This window comes from Lepisma saccharinum, chromosome 20 (genome assembly GCF_977018435.1).
Source record: "Lepisma saccharinum chromosome 20, izLepSacc3.1, whole genome shotgun sequence".
NCBI classification, from domain to species: Eukaryota; Metazoa; Arthropoda; class Insecta; order Zygentoma; family Lepismatidae; genus Lepisma; species Lepisma saccharinum.
This window is the reverse complement of record NC_139248.1, coordinates 9,051,876-9,071,063: the sequence shown is the minus strand read 5'-3', so window position 1 is coordinate 9,071,063 and position 19,188 is coordinate 9,051,876. Positions and strand designations below refer to the sequence as shown.

General features: G+C 37.8%; 1 protein-coding gene across 1 annotated transcript in view; it reads left to right on the top strand.

Annotated features, from left to right (window-relative positions):
* The window catches only part of LOC146003703 (cadherin-AgCad1-like), a 161,658-nt gene that overhangs the window by 12,201 nt on the left and 130,269 nt on the right, over positions 1–19,188 (top strand). Inside the window, exons 3-7 of the mRNA XM_083142086.1 lie at positions 2,501–2,614; positions 3,421–3,499; positions 8,858–9,141; positions 9,825–9,995; positions 12,805–12,998. Coding sequence (XP_082998212.1) covers positions 2,501–2,614; positions 3,421–3,499; positions 8,858–9,141; positions 9,825–9,995; positions 12,805–12,998 — 842 coding nt within the window. The remainder of the gene's footprint in view (positions 1–2,500; positions 2,615–3,420; positions 3,500–8,857; positions 9,142–9,824; positions 9,996–12,804; positions 12,999–19,188) is intronic.

Here is a 19,188-nt window from a genome sequence, read left to right as displayed (position 1 = left end):
CGACCGTTTCTACCTGGAACTGGTATGGCGGAAGAAAAGCGAGCTAGGCCAGTTTTGCCCGCGGATCACACCAAGGGACAACAAGCACGTGAAAAAGAAAGTGTTGCATATGAACTGTGGCTTTAACAAGACAATAAATATTGTGATTTGAAAATTATTATAGATGTGAGATTGATTGATCTATCTCTGCTAGACTAGCTACTCCTCAGTGCACGTCACTGCTCATGACCCAAAACTAGCACTACACTATCGGCAATGTCTTCAGCTTTGGACCCGAACTTGTACTAATAGTGGTAGACTTCAGCACTTTCCAGGAAAATGTGTCACTAGTCCTCTTTTCCCCCGAATCTCTACATCTTATAAAACTGTCAATGGACACTAACTGATCACTAATGGACTGTCACACTTACTTGTGAAGTCTTATTGAATTATTCTGTTGTACAGACCAACTGTGAAATTGAATCTGCGTATTTATATCCATATTATATTCTGGAATGTTCCACACTTTTTTTTTTGTAGTAATGCAACGAATCGCCCGACTCATGGCGCTACCTTCAACAGTGCTTTGTTGTGCAACTTCCAAATGCTGACAAATCTTTAAATAATGCTCAAGTTCGTTGCGACAACACCGAAAGAGCAAGAAAAGTTTACATACAATATTATCAATAACAGGGTTATCTTTCAGGGTTCTAGAATATTCTCCACCTTTCCTCGTTAATTATATTTCTCCTTAAATTATAATCACAATATTTTATTTCACACACACAAGCCAAGAACCTCATTTTATCTAGTGTAAATCGAAAAATTTCAGAGGGGTCTCGAGCCCCCCAAGCCCCCCTCTGGATATGTGCCTGAATGGGCGTCGGGGGCCTCGCATTCTAATCTTGACTAGAGACTCGCTATATGTTGCTACTCCACTGTGTACTGATACAGAACATAAAACATTTTGGATTTATCTATCATTGCCACCAGTTTATTTTTATCTTCATTTGTTTCTAATTTATTAATATTTGAAATGTGTCAGACACTTTGTGTACACCATATAGGTAAATAAGATCTAACCGATACTTTCTGATACCGATATCGGTGGTATCATCTGATACCCGATACATCAGCATTGGTATCGGTTCAGCCCTAGTTAAAAGATACAATAGTTGCTAAGTGCAAACTTTATACTGAATGGCAACCTTCTAAAGAAATTAAAGGGACAAGATACCTCTTGCTTGTCAATATTATGAGATTAGTTCTTCTGTGAGGTAATTATTATAAATTTGACATGAATTTCCATCCTCCCTAAAGAACTAAATATAATATTAACCATTGAACCTGATTTATACATATGTCAAGGTGAAGAGAAAATAATACGTACAACTGTGATACCATGTCATATCATCATTAATTACTGTAATTGTATCTATTTTGAGGAACAAGGTACAGTATAATGCAGGTTATTTCTGCCATAAAGTGGTAAATTAACGAATCTAAAAGTTTGATTCTTGAATACATTAGATTTGCCACTTTATTAGTGAACATAGACACTGAAATTCTACAGTAGACACTATAGTTTTAGTGAACTAGAATTTTTCACACTGAACTTAAACATCTTTTCACTAATCTCACATAATAGTATTGTCACTAAGAAAATTTACAAATTGTTCAATTATTGAATTTACATGGATTAGCATCCAATTCCAGTATAAATTTTACTTTCTGGTCAAGTGTGTAACATTTCCTCTTTCTGTTTTCCATGGCCAACCAGTAACTATTGAAAACGTTCACTGGAGGAGCCACTGTTCTTTTTTATTGTAGAACACTTGAAAGGTCAGCTATTGACATCTTTTTAATGTGTGTACTTACTAAAGAAAATGCATCTCATGATCTGAACAATTGCAGCAAATCTTTCTCCTTTGATTTCATGCTCTCCTTGCCTTTTCTGTGACACTGCCACCCTGCACTTCTCTTTCTCGCAACTCGAGACCAGCTGCTGCCATGCCCACCTGTTTCATATTTGAAACTCTCCTTGTGATTTTGTAACGACAAAAAATCTATTCTTATGTGGCATTGTTGTAGCTTGGTTACATACAAATCAACTGTATTTTATGAAAAGCTGTACGTATAACACCAAATTACATATAAATGCATTATGTACAAATGGGGTTTAATTAACATGGTTTTAAATTATATTTTGCCAGGATCTACAGTAATTTACGTATAAAACGTATTATGTATAATTACGCAAAAAAAGCGTTACCTATGAAGCAGTCTCAACTGTAAATATTTAATCAGAATAAAGTTAAGCATTGGTTGTTTCTGAATACTACACGAATATCAATTAGTGCTGAGTCCATATCTATGCATTGGTATCAAATTAGTATTGGTCAATGACAATGGTGGTATCAGAAAGTATCAGTTGGTAACACCTAGCAATACTTTTGCAGAAAACAAGATATTTGTTGAAATGTTGAGGAAATAACATTCACAGTTCTCCTTTTTATAACAGGATTCCATATTCAATGCATCCACCAGCATGTTTGTTAAAGTTGTCGATGAGCCAGATATGATTCCTTATTGGAAAACAATTTCTCCTATGGAAACAGTGGATGAAGAGACCCAAGTAAGTAAATTTTTCATCACAAAATAATGAAAATTTAGCGACTTATGTGCTGTAAAAGTGTGTACATTTTTGGGACTCCCTGTATAGGTCAATTGAAATGGAACTTATCTAGATATCAGGAGACATTTGGGATATTAGAGAGGAGAGGTCTGTCGAGAAAGAAACAAAAATTGTTTTGAATGTGTTTCTTTTGAAATATTAGAATACATGTGTGTGTACTTTTTATTATTATTATTATTATTTTATTATTGAACTTTTACAAATAGTCAGTCATTGCTTTTGGAGGCACATGCTCCTGTGCTTCCCAAAACCCACTAAATCTGCCAATACCCACACCCAATACTTGTATTTTTTTTCAGTAAGGTTTTGTGACCTTTTGATGTGTGACTTGCCTGGCATGAAATTGCTTTGTCACCATATACATCATTAAATTTGTGATGTGTTTTAGCCAAATTATACTTTCCTCTCCTCAGAAACAAGTCAATGGGTGAATTTCAGTTTGGCTGCTACTTACACTGAATGCAGCATCATTCGTGACTGATGATGGACGAACAACAACTGCCATGTCAAAACATTACAGTGACTATGAATCAGAATTATAACCAGTGTTGCCATTAACTTTCATCTCTTGTAGACAAAAAGATCTAGGTAACTTTAACTAACTTTTTGCTTGTGCTTCGTATATTGATGTGCTCATACCATTATATATTTGATTGAAACAAGATATCAGTGTATATGTGCATGCAATTTTTTTATAATTATGCTTTGTATTGGAAGTTATTTATTTCTTATTTGTTTTATTCCAGGCCAATTTCACGTACATAGCACTTGATGGAGACAGAGAACAAAATGCTACCATTATGTACAAAGTCGAAGTTGATGACGGTATGTTAACATGATTTCAGATATACTAGGCAAGTAAAAAATTATTCACACTTTCACCATAACTTTCTTTAGGCTGGCCACACTGCCTTCAGCACTTGCGAGAGAAAAGGTGGTACTCGTGTGGTTACATGGCCGAGGTTTCATATTAATTGCTCCATTTTGATTTCTTTTGTAACAGGTAAACATGGCTACTCCACTGGCAGTGTGCACCAGGGAAGAACAGAGATCAGTGATCTGAGTTCTCTGGTCTGAAGGTGTTCAGGGGCTGAAATTTATTGCATGCTTTCAGTACAATATGGAGACAATGCTGTACTGTATAGAAGTGTGTGTGAGTGGATCGAGAGGTTTAAAAATGATGGACAGAAGGGAAGATTCGTAACGAACCTTAAAGTTCGTGGGATCTTAAGAGTACCTAGAAGGTTAACCAGTTAATTGATGGGGTGATGTAAACTACTCATCATTCATCCTCTTGATGAGACCACTCGTCATTGACATGACGAGTTATCGCTTGGCAATGTGAAAGGTACAAAGTCACACTAAAGAACTAGACTACAGAAAAGACAATGGTTACTCGTTGGGTTTTCTGAACCGTTGAACCTGAATCATGGCTGGGTGTTAGGATAATTACCTGTCTATCTGAAGTCTTTAGCTGAATGAAAATAAGCAAAGTCCTCTGTAAGCTTCTCCACTATGCTGACCAAAGCGTCCTTCCACTTCTGACCTACTGCCTTGCTGACCACCTTCTCTCTCTCTCCACTCAATCCCAAAAGTCAGTCCCCTCTCAGCTTAGCTTGTCTCACCTCTATATTACCAGGCCATCGAGCTCTTCCTCCATGCCGAATCGTGTTTATTATAATTGCTACCATGCAAACCGCTGACTCTATAACCAGAAGTATTACCTGTTTCCTGAATGCTCAGGAGGTTTGCATGGCACAACACAATGCATTGAAAACATGCCTAAGAGGCTTGAGACAGCTGAGAAAAACAAGTGAATGCCCTGGTCAACATGAAGCGTTCAGAGACTTAGATAAAATAAACATACAATCTTAGGGATTGATACGGATTTAACAGGCTCGAAAGATGATTCTGATGAAACGACTGGTCGATGAAAGTGGGATGTTCTCTGCAAATTAGTCAGCAGTGATGTCCCCAGGGGGCACCCCCCCCCCCTTAGGTCCAGTATTCCTAAAAGAAAAGAATGTCAAAGGCAGGATAAGACTGCAAAAAGACTACTAAAAAAGTATACATACCCTCCCCCTTTCGAAAATTCTGAGCACCTCGCTTTTAGTCATGGTTGTGCATGCAAAATCATCCACAACAAGCTTCAGATAATTGATCTCTGTTTTTCCTTGGTGCACACTGCCAGTGGAGTGGCCATGTTTACTCTGTAACAAAAGAAAGAAACATGGAGCAATTAAGATAAAACCTCAGCCACCTTTCAGCATGTGGCAGTGTGGCTAACCTAAAGAAAGTTATGGTGAAAGTGTGGATAACTTTGACTTGCCCTAGTTTGTTTTAAGACTAATCAAATTAATGTTTTATTAGCTGAAAGTGATCTTTAAGCAAGGCTTTTGCATATGCTGGGTTATACTGTATTCACTAGGACTAAGCCGATACCAATGTATCGGTATTAGCCAATACCAGTGGTATGAGTGTTGGAATTAATTTTCTGATCTGTGGTACCAGGCCCTGCTATCGATTATACCGAATCGAGCAAGGTTTGCCTGAAATTTGTCATCTAAGCAGGAATTTCCACTTACAAATATTTTGTTTGTGGGAATATCTTGATTGCAATTTTTTATGTTGACGAAAATGAAAATGAGCACATTGGTCTGACAAAACAACAAGGTTTCCTTAGATCCAGTGTTGACAACTAATTTAAACCTATTTCTATATAATCAGACTATTACTCATTATTATATTAAAATTTATTAATATTTAATTTCAAGAGTATATATTAACCTGGGATTGGTCACGCTCGCTGTAGTCATGTCACCGGTCATGGTTGAGTGTGGCACTCACCCTTGCTTTTCAGGCATATTTCACCGTATTTTAATTTTTTTAGATTTATTTTTTGTACTTGTAATGATCTGTTTATTATAATCCTTCTTATTCATTACATTTTTGTTTCAAAATGTTTATTTGTTTTCAAACAGTGTAGTATACATCGTCGAAGCCAACAGGTCTCAGCGTTAACAAAAAGCGCATGTTCCTCTGAGGTAGTTCCATCTAATCTCCAGAAGTCTGATATGATATAAAATCACTGCAACGCTTTTCGAATTTTCTATTAACACGACAAGAACATATAGTGCTACTTCTGTTTTGGGTGCACTCTGTATACCACGGCTAATCTCTAGGGTTATGGGTTCTTTTCTTTGGAACACAAATCAAACAGCAGCGATATATGCCAATGGATATAAATAAAGGAAATATATATTCTGAAACTTCTGCGATACAGCGATTATAGGCATTAACATTTTTTACAGAAATTTTCTTCTTTCTACTTTGGAAAGATTATCTTCTTCTATGGATAGGTAATTTCTTCTTCTATGGAAAGGTTAACTTCTTATTTCTTTTCTGGAAAGATTAACTACTTCTTCCCTCTTCTTATACAGAAAGATTAACTTCTTCTTCTTTCTTCTTATGATAGGATTAACTTCTTCTTTGGCATGAAGCCCAAATATAACTATCAATATTCATTGTACTTTAGGGCAACAAATATTGATATAGCGCCACCAAGATAACAACTGAGATAATAACTGAAGGGACAACCAAGAATTGCGGTTATACCGGTGCTGCCTTTGTTCCAGTGTGACTAATGCAAATAGCGCAACCGTAGTGCTTTGGGGCAATAAATATTGATATAGTGCCACCAAGGGGAGCAACCAAAATTCTAACGAGAAGTTTCCTCCTCGCCAGACAGAAAAGACGCAGATTTGTATTGGCTACTTGACTTCTTTAATCTCCTATATGTACAGCGTATGATGATCATGTTGATCATTGCACTTCCTTTATGTTTCTCATTCTATATTTACAACGATTTAGTCATTACTCATTCTCTTTTATTTGTTTCGATTAATTTTAATCACTTTCTGGTTCCTCCTAGTTCATTAATAATTTACTTTCCTTTTTTCCACTTGCGCTGCCATCTATTGTTATTTTTGCCAACTGTTTCCCCATATGTTTATCATTGGGTACGGCCGTTCAGTCACGTAACAATAGGTATGAAAACTCACTAGAAATAGGATAGATTTATTGACTAAATAACGCACAAATGTAAATAAAAAAATATATAACGTAATCAGTTGCATGTGAGCTCTGTGCTCACACTGACAACACTATTTGCACAACAATGGTATCTCTAAACGTCAGCAAGAGAGCACCACAGGCCAATATTTTAAATACTGTTAATATGGTACTTCATTAAAATTTAAAGTGAGCGCTGTGCTCACCCGCGGCAAGTTTTTAAGAAATTAGAGAAGCTATTGGCAAGTAGCATTTTTGGGATTGGGGCATCGACTTTTAGAAGAAAAAAATTATCTGGGCGTGGTCTCATGAAGATTGAGAACCAATGGCTTAGAGGGTTATTAAAAGGCCATGTAAAACTTATGCATAGTTAAAAAATTCTGGAAATTATGCAAAATGAAAAGTTTTCGTCAATTTTACACCAGCATTGTGTGTAAAATGGAATTTGTGAATATAGAACCATTATTTTAAGGGCACAGAGGCATGGGTTTAAAAAAGTAACACTTTTAACCCTTTGTGGTCTTTGTAGGTTTCCATCTGTCTTGCTATCTGGTCCTATATTCTGCTCGGTGGGACTAACTGGTTTTCAAGATCTCGTCCAATGTCTCATGTGACTGAATCACTCATTCAAGTAGTTCTAAACCTGTCCAGGAGATTGCATTGTGTAGTAGTCTTGTGATATCCTTTGCTACTGTTTCCTGTTGTCACATGTGCAGCATGGGAAGACATTGACAGCGATGGTATCTCTGAAGTTAGGTGAAGGGCTAGTAGGAAAAAAAATTGGGTAATATACAAAATTAGATCAATAGTTACACATACTTATTTTAACAATGGAACTCTCATATTTCTTGTATATCAAACTGATCCATCTGTCCTTGCACCAGGTTGACATGTTCTTTGGTCAAAAGAACATGATTTAACTAGCAGAGCAAATAATAAATTCACATGAAAGACTCGAAAGTATACACGTGATGCCTCTCAGGGTATGGGGTAATATCTCTCTTCGTTGTTCAAACCAAATAAAAATCTAAGTTAAGTTTGCACTAAAGAAAAGGAAGTCTATTTTACTTATTGCAAACTGAATACTTATACCTAACATATAATCCATGTCACTCAAAGAAATTAAACTTATTATAATTCAACTTGATCACTCTATTCCAAAAAACCGAGCCCGAACTTCCAAGTTAAGACAAAAGACGCTCGTAATTGCCATGGTAACAGCCCTTACAAGATAAGTATGCAGGTTAGTCACTATCCTGACATTATCAGTGATAGGTAAATTAAAGAAATTAAGATTAAAAAACAATAAACATTTGTACAAGAGAAAAGATAATTAATAACAATAACTATTAGTGAAATGGGAAAGGACGTATGAAGGTGGACATTTATTTCAATAACGTCACAATGTGAACTGCTACTGAAAGAAACTGAAGTGGAAGCGGTTTTATAAGTTGATTATTAAGCCATATACGATCTGTGGAAAATATGACGAATAAGTATTTACAGGATCCCATATATTCCTTATGGAGAGGCAGCTTCAACTTTAAGTCACGTCTAACCAAATTGACATTTCAACTTTTCCAACCAGTGACAAAATCTTGAGCCTACTCTCTTTCCGTACATATGTTTTTTTTATGGATGTTCACAAGGGAACAAATAAAATAATATCTCCATAATCGTAATGTATTTCTCCGGTGCTCCTCTCTGAAGCAGTTGATTGGCTCATTCCCAAGTGACATGTGTTGTATGTCGTTTTGGTGTGAAATTTCCGTTAGAGTGATATTGTAGAGTTTGCCTGAAATATCTGCGATGCTAGGGGTCCCAGGTTCGAATCCCAGCCTGGGTATGGATGTTTGTGAGTGTCCGTCCATCATGTCATCACTCATCTCCATCTTCACAAATTAGCCAAAAGGGGCACAAAAAGGGAAGTAAAATAAAGCAAATCAAAATAAAATTAAAATATGTAATCTTTTCAAATTTATAAATATCCTGAACTTATTTAAATGGTTATGGTGTTCAGCAAATGTATTGGCATAAGTATTGGTTCAATGTATTATCTGCTCAGTGCTATTGCTTTTTTATTATTTACTTTGTGTTTCTTACTTATTACAGGTGATGAAAGGGTAGAATTCAACATAGAGAGTAATGACGGCATTGGCACACTCATTGTACCTTCAATAGATGTGGATCAAATTCAGAAATATATATTTACATTGACACTTACAGCCTATGAAGAAAATGATGAAGATTCAAAATTGAGCCAATCTATAACAATCATTGTGAATGACTTGGATGATATGACACCTGTTATTACACTGGAGCCTCCTAAGTTACCTCTGCTTGAAGGTTCTGCATCTATTACTCTAACAAATTTCAGCGTAAGGGATCCTGACTCGGTAAGTCTTGTGTATCATACAATTTGTAAGCTTTAAAATGGTATAGGCAGGGTTGTGCAATTTCGCATAAAAAAGAAGGTTTTTCTACATGGCATGTAAATTATGTGTTAAAAAACATATAAGAAACTAGAATAAAACATAAAAATTAAAACAAAGCATGTTTTTCTGCAATGGTTATTGTTATGTATGGCAGAAAATAAAAAGAAGCTTTAAAAAACTTTCCTTCTGAATTTGTGCTCTTACAATGGAATTTTACAAGCTGCCATATTCACATTCACATCATAATTAGCCTATGCAAGTGTATAATTCGTATGTAAGAAAAATTTGAAGCTGTTACTAAAACTTTGAAATCCAATCCAAATAAATTGTCGTTAATAATTATGTTATAAATACAAGAACTAGTGCAAGTTAACCGTAGAATTAAATATGCCGAAGATGAAACACTTTATGTGTATTTAGGCCTCCTCGATGGTGCAGTGGTTGTATCGTCGCCTTGTAATCAAGGGATCCCAGGTTCGATACCCGGTGGAGGTGCATAGTGGTTCGGATTCCACTTTAAACTGTAGGTCCAGTCCCGATTAGCCTTACTGTGCATAAAGTGGACTTAAAACACCAAATCAATCAATCAATTATGTGTATTTAGTCTAACTTATTAATATTTTTTTCTTTAATTCTCTTTGCAGGGAGCAAATGGAACATTTAATGTCAGTATAAAAGATGATGACAATAAATGGCAAGGTGCATTTGCAGTTGTCCCATCGATTGGTTTCCAAACTGCTAATTTCATTCTTTCTATTATCAAACCAGACTTATTGGATTATGAAAATAATGATTGGAAATTAATTGAATTAGAGGTAAAAGTCAGCATGGTACAGAAGTGCAGGGGTCATCCAGAATATAAGTTCTGTTTGCTAATTAAGAAATAACAAAATGTAGTGGAACAGAAACCTTTATTGCACACTGAAGTATATACCTTGGACAAACACAGTTGCCACCAATATTCAGACGCTTATTCATAATGAGACACCATGCTTTGTATCCTCGTATCGTAGAACGATGCCAAGGGTAAGAACACGGTGAGACACAAGGACCCTTGCACATCACACGAAGCCCGGTCAAGCCATAAAAATGTCAGGGTATAATGAATGAACTGGCTGTCGGACAGGCACCTTGAACACCATCGCACAAGCTTGCAAATGACAAATCTGTAAAAAAAAAGTGGGGAAACGGGAGGGTGTCTTCCAGGAAAGGGAGAAGTGACCTTGAGTGGACCAATCACAGAGCCTTCCACTTGAAACAAGGGACCCAAGTTCAAACCGTGTTCATTCCTGGGAACCTTTCGCAATGAGCGGGGCTCCACTATGTTTTTCCCCATTTAACTCCATGGTTTTGAATTACCGGAAACTTGTCCCCGTGAGTTTCTGGCGATGTGCGATGTGTGATGTGCTTCACTGTGTTTTTACCCCTTGGTAATAGCATGTTGGACGCAGCGTGGAAAATGCACTGAAAGTGCTGACAGGGTGAATCATCTGTTCTCTGTAATCTTCTCTTCCACTGCATGGACCAACTCGTCAGCCACCACAGATGGTCGTCCACTGTGTTCCTCATCGTGCACATTGTTCCACCCTAAGTTGAACTGTCAAGCATCTCTGTACCATTGAGGCACTCATGATCTGTTCCCCATATGCCACACCAATCTGATGGTGGATTTCAGCTGCTGACACATTCCGCGCATTCAAATATTGGATTACAGGCCGCACGTCACACTCAGTAGCCATCTTGATTTTCTTGAACATTATCACAACCCACTGTGAAGCGTCTGCACTACTATCTCTCCTCCAACTGGCATCTGTGCCTTGCCAATGGATCAAACAACTCAGCGTGCATGTGCTCTCAATCACAGTGCTGCTGCAGCACAAATTGCAAACGGAACTTACATTCTGGACATACTACATATTAGGGTAATATTGTTTTGTTTTTCAGGAACATTATACTGTGCTTGTTACAATCTGTAATGTCTCCCGTGCTAGCAATTGCTCGAAAGTTTCGATGCCAATGAGAACGAGGAAAAAATAGTCTGGAGGGCAGCGAGGAATGAATTGAAGCCAGAAGAAAGGTGTTTATGTAGGCGCTGTTGCCACGTTTCGGTCTAACTCCCATGTGTTTTGTTTTTGTCTACAAGAAGCTTGTTTTATAAGCATGGTGTTGATTAGTGTCGTGTTGAGTTTGTGCATTTCCACATATCTTATGCGCAACCTGACCTCAGCTTCAGCAGCAACGCCGCGTGGTTTCTGCTAGAAATGCTAACGATCGGCAAGTGTGGGAAACATGACAGGATGTACCCAACAAGGTATAGTGAGTGAAAGTTGTTATGATGCATGATGGGTACCAATGACTGACCCATGAACAGTGTCTTCATCTTGAAACGATTCTACCAAATAGTGATCAAATATGGTTCCAATGAAATAGAGCATCACCACATTTCAGTATCGTTGCATGTAATTGGTTGGACAAACATTTTCCTCAGCAAATCAAGCAGTGTGGACGAAGAATACCCTATTCATTCGCTGATTACTGTTCAAGAATATTTTTTCTCGCACAATTTAAAAATTGGTTCAAGTTGCATGTTGTTTCATTGAAAATAGGTTACTGGACTGTATTTAAATTGATCCAGAAAAAATATTCCTGGACCATATTTAAATTGATCTGAATATTGTTTTTTTACTGTCCAGAACCCATTTACGCTTGCCGATTTTCTCTCCTGGACTGGAATTGAATTTATATAAAACTCCTGGAGCTTTAACAACCATGCTTGGCAGTCTTCTGTCTGTCCTATTGAAAGTTTTCGAGAAAATAGTGCATTCACAGATGTTGAACTATACGTATTGATACGAACACTCCACTGCAATCTGATTATTGTGAGAAACGCAGCACAGGTGCTGCACCTGCTCAAGTATTGAATGATATTCTCTATGCCACCAATAGAGAGTCACTATTCCAGCACTTTTAGATCTCCGTAACTCTTTTGACATGTTTCAACATGATTTGTCGTGATTGGCCTTCTTGTTAGGTAACATTAAGTCAACCTCACTTTCAAGTACACCCTGACGACTGCTTCTTGAAGGCTAACGAGGCTTTGGAGCTACAGCCAGTATAATCCTCTGTAGGGTTGTGTGTGATCCTGAGTATTGTCCACATATGTGCTGAGTGCCCCTTTACAGCCACTGCATTTAACGTGGGTAAGGAGATTTTGGTCCTCAGAAACAGAATAGTTAAGTAATGAATGAATGAATTAGTTTTAAAAATTGAGTAAGGAAGTCTTTAGCAGAAATATATTTTATTTTCTTGTTATGCATCTGTCCTCATTTTCTTTTAGTTATAGGTCTTATCCCCAAATTGCATTACGGACAAAAATAGCCTACATGCTGCTGTACCCATATCATAAAAATCAAATAATCAATTTTTTTGTATCAATTTTTTAAATTTTAAATTCTCAAGTTACTTAAATGTATTATTCATTATTCTTTGCTGAAATCAACTACTGCCATGTACAATCTCATGTGCCAATAAGAAAATGAATTGATAAATAATGGTGAGAAAATAATCCTTAATCTGCCTATAAAATATTATATCTTTATTAATTTTTTTCTTAATAAATTCCAGATAGTAGCAATTGAAATATTTAATGATTCAAAATCTGACTCGACTACATTCCAAATTGAGCTGACAAATAAAAATGATGAAAGTCCAGTATTTGATGAGATTGAGTTTGAAGCTACAGTGCTTGAAAATGTCATAGAAAACACACCTGTGTTTTCATTTAAAGCTTTTGATCGAGATGTAGATGACACCATAAGGTAAGTGATTTCTCAGTTGAAGAAAAGTTCTAGTACACTGCACTCTTTTTAATTCAAACACCAAAGGGACTCTAAAAAATTTGAAGTATCAAAAACATGCATTATTACAGAATATTAATAATAACTAGGGAAGGGATTTTAAGGTGCAACACCTTTCCAAAAATATAGCTGTTTTCATACCGATGGTTTGAAATATGTATTTTAGGACATGAAATCAAGTAAAATGAACACACTTTGCTGTATCTTTTAACACCTTTTACCCCCATTTTGATGCTTCAAAAACTTTTTCCTTCCTTTTCTTTCATGTTTTGTTAATAAAGTGGACAGAAAATAAATTATTTTGGTAAATTTCTCGTATCTGACAAACGGATTTCTTCAAATTTACAGGAGAAATTACTTACCGAATGCAGTTTCTTTAGACTTGTGGAAGTTCGGGGAAAAGTTTTCTTGCATCGTTCATTGAATTTTGCAGGTAAATCATCTATTTTTTGATATAAATGTGTGACCGATGTCCGAAAGCTCTTGCATCCATTTACTTCCAGGTGGATGTAGCCTGTGTCTGATGACGTAATCCTGGTCAGTGTTTCCAAACACGTGTTTTTGTAATTGAAGAATGTACGTTTCCGCAAATGGTTTGTGGGGCTATGTGTCAATGGTTCGTGGGGCTATGCGTCAATGGTTCGTGGGGCTATGCGAGAATGGTGTGTGGGGCTACGCATATTTTTTTCGAAACCAATTTTTCTCTATTGTAACCTATAGTGACCCTACCTAACCTAACCTTACTGGAAATGGTTCGTGGGGCTATGTATGAATGGTTCGTGGGGCTATGCGTCAATGGTTTGTGGGGCTACGTAGGTATTTTTGGGTGCAGTGGGGTGGAAACACTGCATGCCGAGTGAAACTGTGACCGCCATTTTGCGTGTTACCGAAGGCAAAAAGAAACGAAGAAAACTTACTCGATATGTCGCAAATAGAGCTTATTTCGGTGAAATAAGCAAAATGCCACCTTCAGCAATGTTTCTCAATGCAGAATACGTAAGTATGAATATTCAAATTAAATGAACTAGCACATTTCAGCCGTTTGTCCAATACGAGAAATTTACTATTATTTTCCCTCTTCTTCAGCAGCTACATCAAATGCTAGAGTCTCATTTTGTTAAACAGAACGAGAGCTTTAAAATGATATAATATAATCATTGTAGCCCCAATAGTTCCCAAGATAGAGTTCACGAGAGAAAACACACACGTCAACAAAACCTATTTGTCAAAACCACAGTTCTCTATGCAGTTTGCGTGCATTATACAGGGTGTCCGGCTTAGACCTTTAACATTACAAAAGAGCATAATTTTGCAGAGAAACCCAATTTTATTACCAAAATTTACATTTTGGTAGAAAAACTCATGCATTTTATGTCCCAGCACCAGCACTTCACACAACCTCGATATGAGCCCCCTATGGCACGGCAGATGTCGAACTGATATTCCAATTCCGTCCAGGTATTCACTAGCATTTGAGGGGTCACATTGTTAATCACCTGACGAATTCTGTTACGCAGATCATCCAAGTTTTTGATGGCATACTGTAGACTTGGTCCTTGATGAACCCCCAAAAGGAAAAGTGTAGGGGGAAAAATCCGGCGAGCACGGAGGCCGAGCAAGTGGTTTAGACCCTCTTCCTATCCATCTTCTAGGAAAATGCTCATCGAAAAAATTCTCGTACACTGATAGCAAAATGTTCCGGGGCTCTGTCTTGCTGGAAAATGGTTTCTGGAGGCATTTGAGGTACAGTGTAATGCTGAAGCATGTCTAAATAATTCGTTCCTCTCACTGTTTCTTCAGCAAAGAAGAACAGGCCTATTATCTTCTGTTTCATTAACCCACACCACACATTAACTTTTGGCGAGTCTCTCATAATTTCACAAAACTCATGAGGATTGTCACTTCTCCAAATACGGCAATTTTTCTTGTTAACTTTGGCACACGTGTGGAATGCAGTTTCATCAGAAAAGCCCACCTTGTCCAGAAAAGCATTGTTGTTGACAATTTCGGTTAACATTTCTCCCGAAGACGTCTGTCTTTTAGGTTTATCATCAGGATAATTTCTTTGATGTAGCTGGATCTTGTACGCCCATAGACGTAACCTTTTGTGCACAACGTCATGGATAGTAGGCTGAGGAATGTTGAGCTCTTAACTTGCACGTCTTATTGATTTTCTTGGACTTCTTGTGAATGCAGTGTGAATCACTTCAATGTTTTCCTCTGATACCTTCCGCTTCGCGTACTTCCCGCGCACCGACACAGCACTTCTAGTTTCTCTTAGTTGTTTATCCCACTTAGCAATACTCAAATAGGAAGGGACATTGTTGTGACATTGAATATTAAATTCACGCAGAAAAGCACGTTGAACAAGCTTCACAGATTTGTTTGCTGCCAGTGAAAGAAAGAACACTTTCTGCTGAACCGTCCACTCCGCCATCTTGGAATTTATGCGATACACGCGCATGCACGTCACCTCAACTCGAAGTACTGGTGATTCTCGCAAATGGCCACAGTTGCCAGTCCCATACAAACAATAAGTTTCATTTGAAATTGAATGTAACTAAAGTTATACTGTTTTGTAATGTTAAAGGTCTAAGCCGGACACCCTGTATGCAGAAGGCGCAAAAAAAGAGAGCATTGAATAAAGGCATTTTATCAGCACCTTTTCTTGCACCTTTTTGAAAACATTTTCAGAATCTTTTTTACCTTTCCTGACCATAATTTTGCACCTTAAAATACTTTCGCTAGTAATAACCTGCCTGCCAGGTCCTACCTACTGACTGCTGACCTCACTCCTTCCTGAGCCTACTAACTCACTCACCTGAGGTGACAGATGATGCAACCAGTTACATGGTGACACAGCACAACAAACCCCTAGATGTTGTAGGTTTCCGTGACCGAGTTACGCTTAGGGTTACCAGATCGCTATAAGGGAAAAGTAGGACATAAGGTCCCAAAATGTAGAACTTTAAGTCAAAATGTAGAACTGTAAGTCAAAATGTAGGACTTTAAGTCAAAATGTAGGACTTTAAGTCAAAATGTAGAACTTTAAGTCAAAATGTAGGACTTTAAGTCAAAATGTAGAACTTTAAGTCAAAATGTAGAACTTTAAGTCAAAATGTAGGACTTTAAGTCAAAACTTTAAGTCAAAATGTAGAACTTTAAGTCAAAATGTAGAACTTTAAGTCAAAATGTAGAACTTTAAGTCAAAATGTAGGGCACAAAACATTCGCAATAAAAAATACACATTATAGAACATGTTAGGACGTAAATTAAAATTGACACTTTTCAGCTTTAACAAAATATGAATTCTTAAATGCAAAATTTCCAAACTTGTAATCAATATTAAACACTATATCTCTCTTCCTAACCCATGTTTTAACTTGTACCTTTCAGAGGACTCAAGTTTTATCAAATTATCAGGTTTAGTCAAAGAGAGACTGAACTGTAAAACTCTTTGAAATTATACTGAACCAGTACCAAACTTTTTATAGACTTTTTTGAAATAATTATTTCCCTCGTGAGTCCATGATGCTAATGAAAGTACTCTCTCAACTTTTTCATTATGGCCTGGAATGGCAAACAAATATTCAGCAATTACCGTAACTTGAAATGGTTAGGGAAGTTTCATCTGGGACAGTTCAATAACTTTGTTCTCTATAAAGAAAAAGTCAAGTGCTCCCCTGTGCTTAGCACCTCGCCATGAAGGCATATAGGGGGTGTGGGGGTAATACCCCACACTTTCTTGATCCAGTCCTGAGTGGGGGTGATGTGATCAGCATCACGCCCCTGACCACCTTTACCCCCAGGGTTTCCCCCAGGTACCCATGTCATTCGGCACTGGGTGGGCACCTGGGCCGCTTCCAACGTTAGAAAACTTCCCGGATTTGAACCGGCCGGGGATCAAACCCGGGACCTTGAGCATGGTAGTCAGACGCATTACTGACTGAGCCACCACGGCCACACAACTTTGTTCTCTATACCCCCTGATTTAGAATTCATTGAATAATAATGGGAAATACCTTGTTCCATCAGTATAATCACCAAGGCAAGACATTCCGTTCAGGCACTGAACAGAATGTGACCCCAAAACTTTGTTCATTAATTGCTTCGTTTTTGCTCTAGTGGGGCAAACTTTTATTTTCATTTCGGGCAATGACTGCATCAGAACAGATTTCACTATTAGATTTGAGAGTGCAGTCCATAGACTTGCATGATTTCTCTTTGTTTAACTGAAATAGGTATTTTCCTAATTAATATTATGTGACGCTCAAAATGTAGGTCATTTATGATATTTTTCAAATTCCTCCCAGATGCCGGATATAAGGTTAAGATGTAGGACATGTCCGGGAAAAACCGGACGTCTGGCAACCCTAGTTACGCTACTCGTTTGTAGCTCCCAAATTTCGTCACGATGGTTTGTGGCCACCGGTCCCATACACAGGCCGAAATCTCAGGAGAAAAGTTGTTATGTTTCCCCCAGAAGACTCGGACCTGCACGCATCCCGTAGCCAGAGCCCAAAGCATGATGCCTTAAACCGCACAGCCACGGTGCAGGACATTAAAGAATATTAATAATACAAAACTACTGTACTACAGTGTAAATAAATATAATGAACAATGCAGTGGGCCTTACCATAAAAATTGCTATATTTTATGCATGCAGAAAACAATTCCTTTCACAATAGTAATTAAGCTACCACTAAACGGGAAACATGTTTGAGTACATTATATTAACATACAAAATCACATACACATGATTTTGGTGGCTACTAGTGTGAAGGCCTTGTGCTTGACATGTAACTTTTATGGCTATTTGGCTATTATATTAGTGCTAAGCAAGACTAGTAGTGGGTTGAGATTTTTTTCTCTGATGTAAAGCTATTGTTAGCATCACACTTTGACATTTGGAGCAAGGTACCCTGACTAATCAAAACTGACAGCTGAGAGCAGATAAGAGAACTTTTACAAATCATTGGCAACTGGGGAAGTTCAAGGACAAACACCTGCACACAAAAAGGGTGGGCAATCCCATGTTATTGAGAAGGTGGAGGCTGCATACCAGCAAACAGAAACTTTCTTTTCCCTGCAGCTGTCTGGATATCTGCTTTTGAATTACAGTAAAACCTCATTAATCTGGACTAATGGGGGGGGGGTAAGTTGACCAGTTTAATGAAAGTCCAGATTAACTGAAATAACCTAGAAGAACAGTAGAAAGTGCATTGAAATCAGTGACGTGTGGCGATGTCGGCACTTGGGGTAGCAATCAGTGGCGTGCCCAAGGGAGGTTGGTGTGGGTCATAATCCCCCCTTCTTCCTTTAGGGCCCAGTATTCCAAAAAGTAGAACTTCAAAGAAAGGAAAGGATTGCAAAATGAGGAAGGGCTACTGAGGAGAAGCACACGTTAATCCCACCCACTTTCGAAAATCCAAAACATGTTGATTTGACTATTAAGCCAGATATCCCGGGTTCTAACCCCAACCTTGGCATGGGTGTTATTTGTGTTTGTCCCTTCATCAATTTTATCGTACCATCTTGACGATTAGTCAAAAGTGTAGGAAAAGCAAAGTAAAACAAACCAAATCAAACAATCAACCAATGATTTGATTTGATTTATGCTACTTAGCGTCGCTGACACATTTGGTTAATCCCGAAGATGATACAATACAATTAATGAAGAGACTAACACAAATAACACCCATGCCGAGGTCGGGGTTCGAACCCGGAACTTCTGGTGTCATAGCATGCAGTGATAACCACTCCCCCGCAGTTGGTTGATTTGGTGTTTAAGTCCACTTTATGTACATAAAAGCTAATCGGCTCTGGACCTACAGTTTAAAGTGGGATCTGAACCACTATGTGTCTCCACAGCCCACCAGGTACCGATCCGAGGCCACTTGCACTCCCCCATGGTGGTCGGCCGACAACAAAGATGAGTGGAAAGCTCTAACTATTCGGATACGTGGGTATCGATAAAGTAAACTGTGTATTTACTCAGTGGTACATAAATTTCAAATTGCTTGAATTCCCTAATTTCTCCATCTCACGATCTCGTTACTGAAGGATCCGGGCTTGAGCCCTGGCCTGTGCATGAGTGTTCCTTTGTAACCACTCTTCATCCGTTTAATTTAATCAACGTTCATCGTCATGG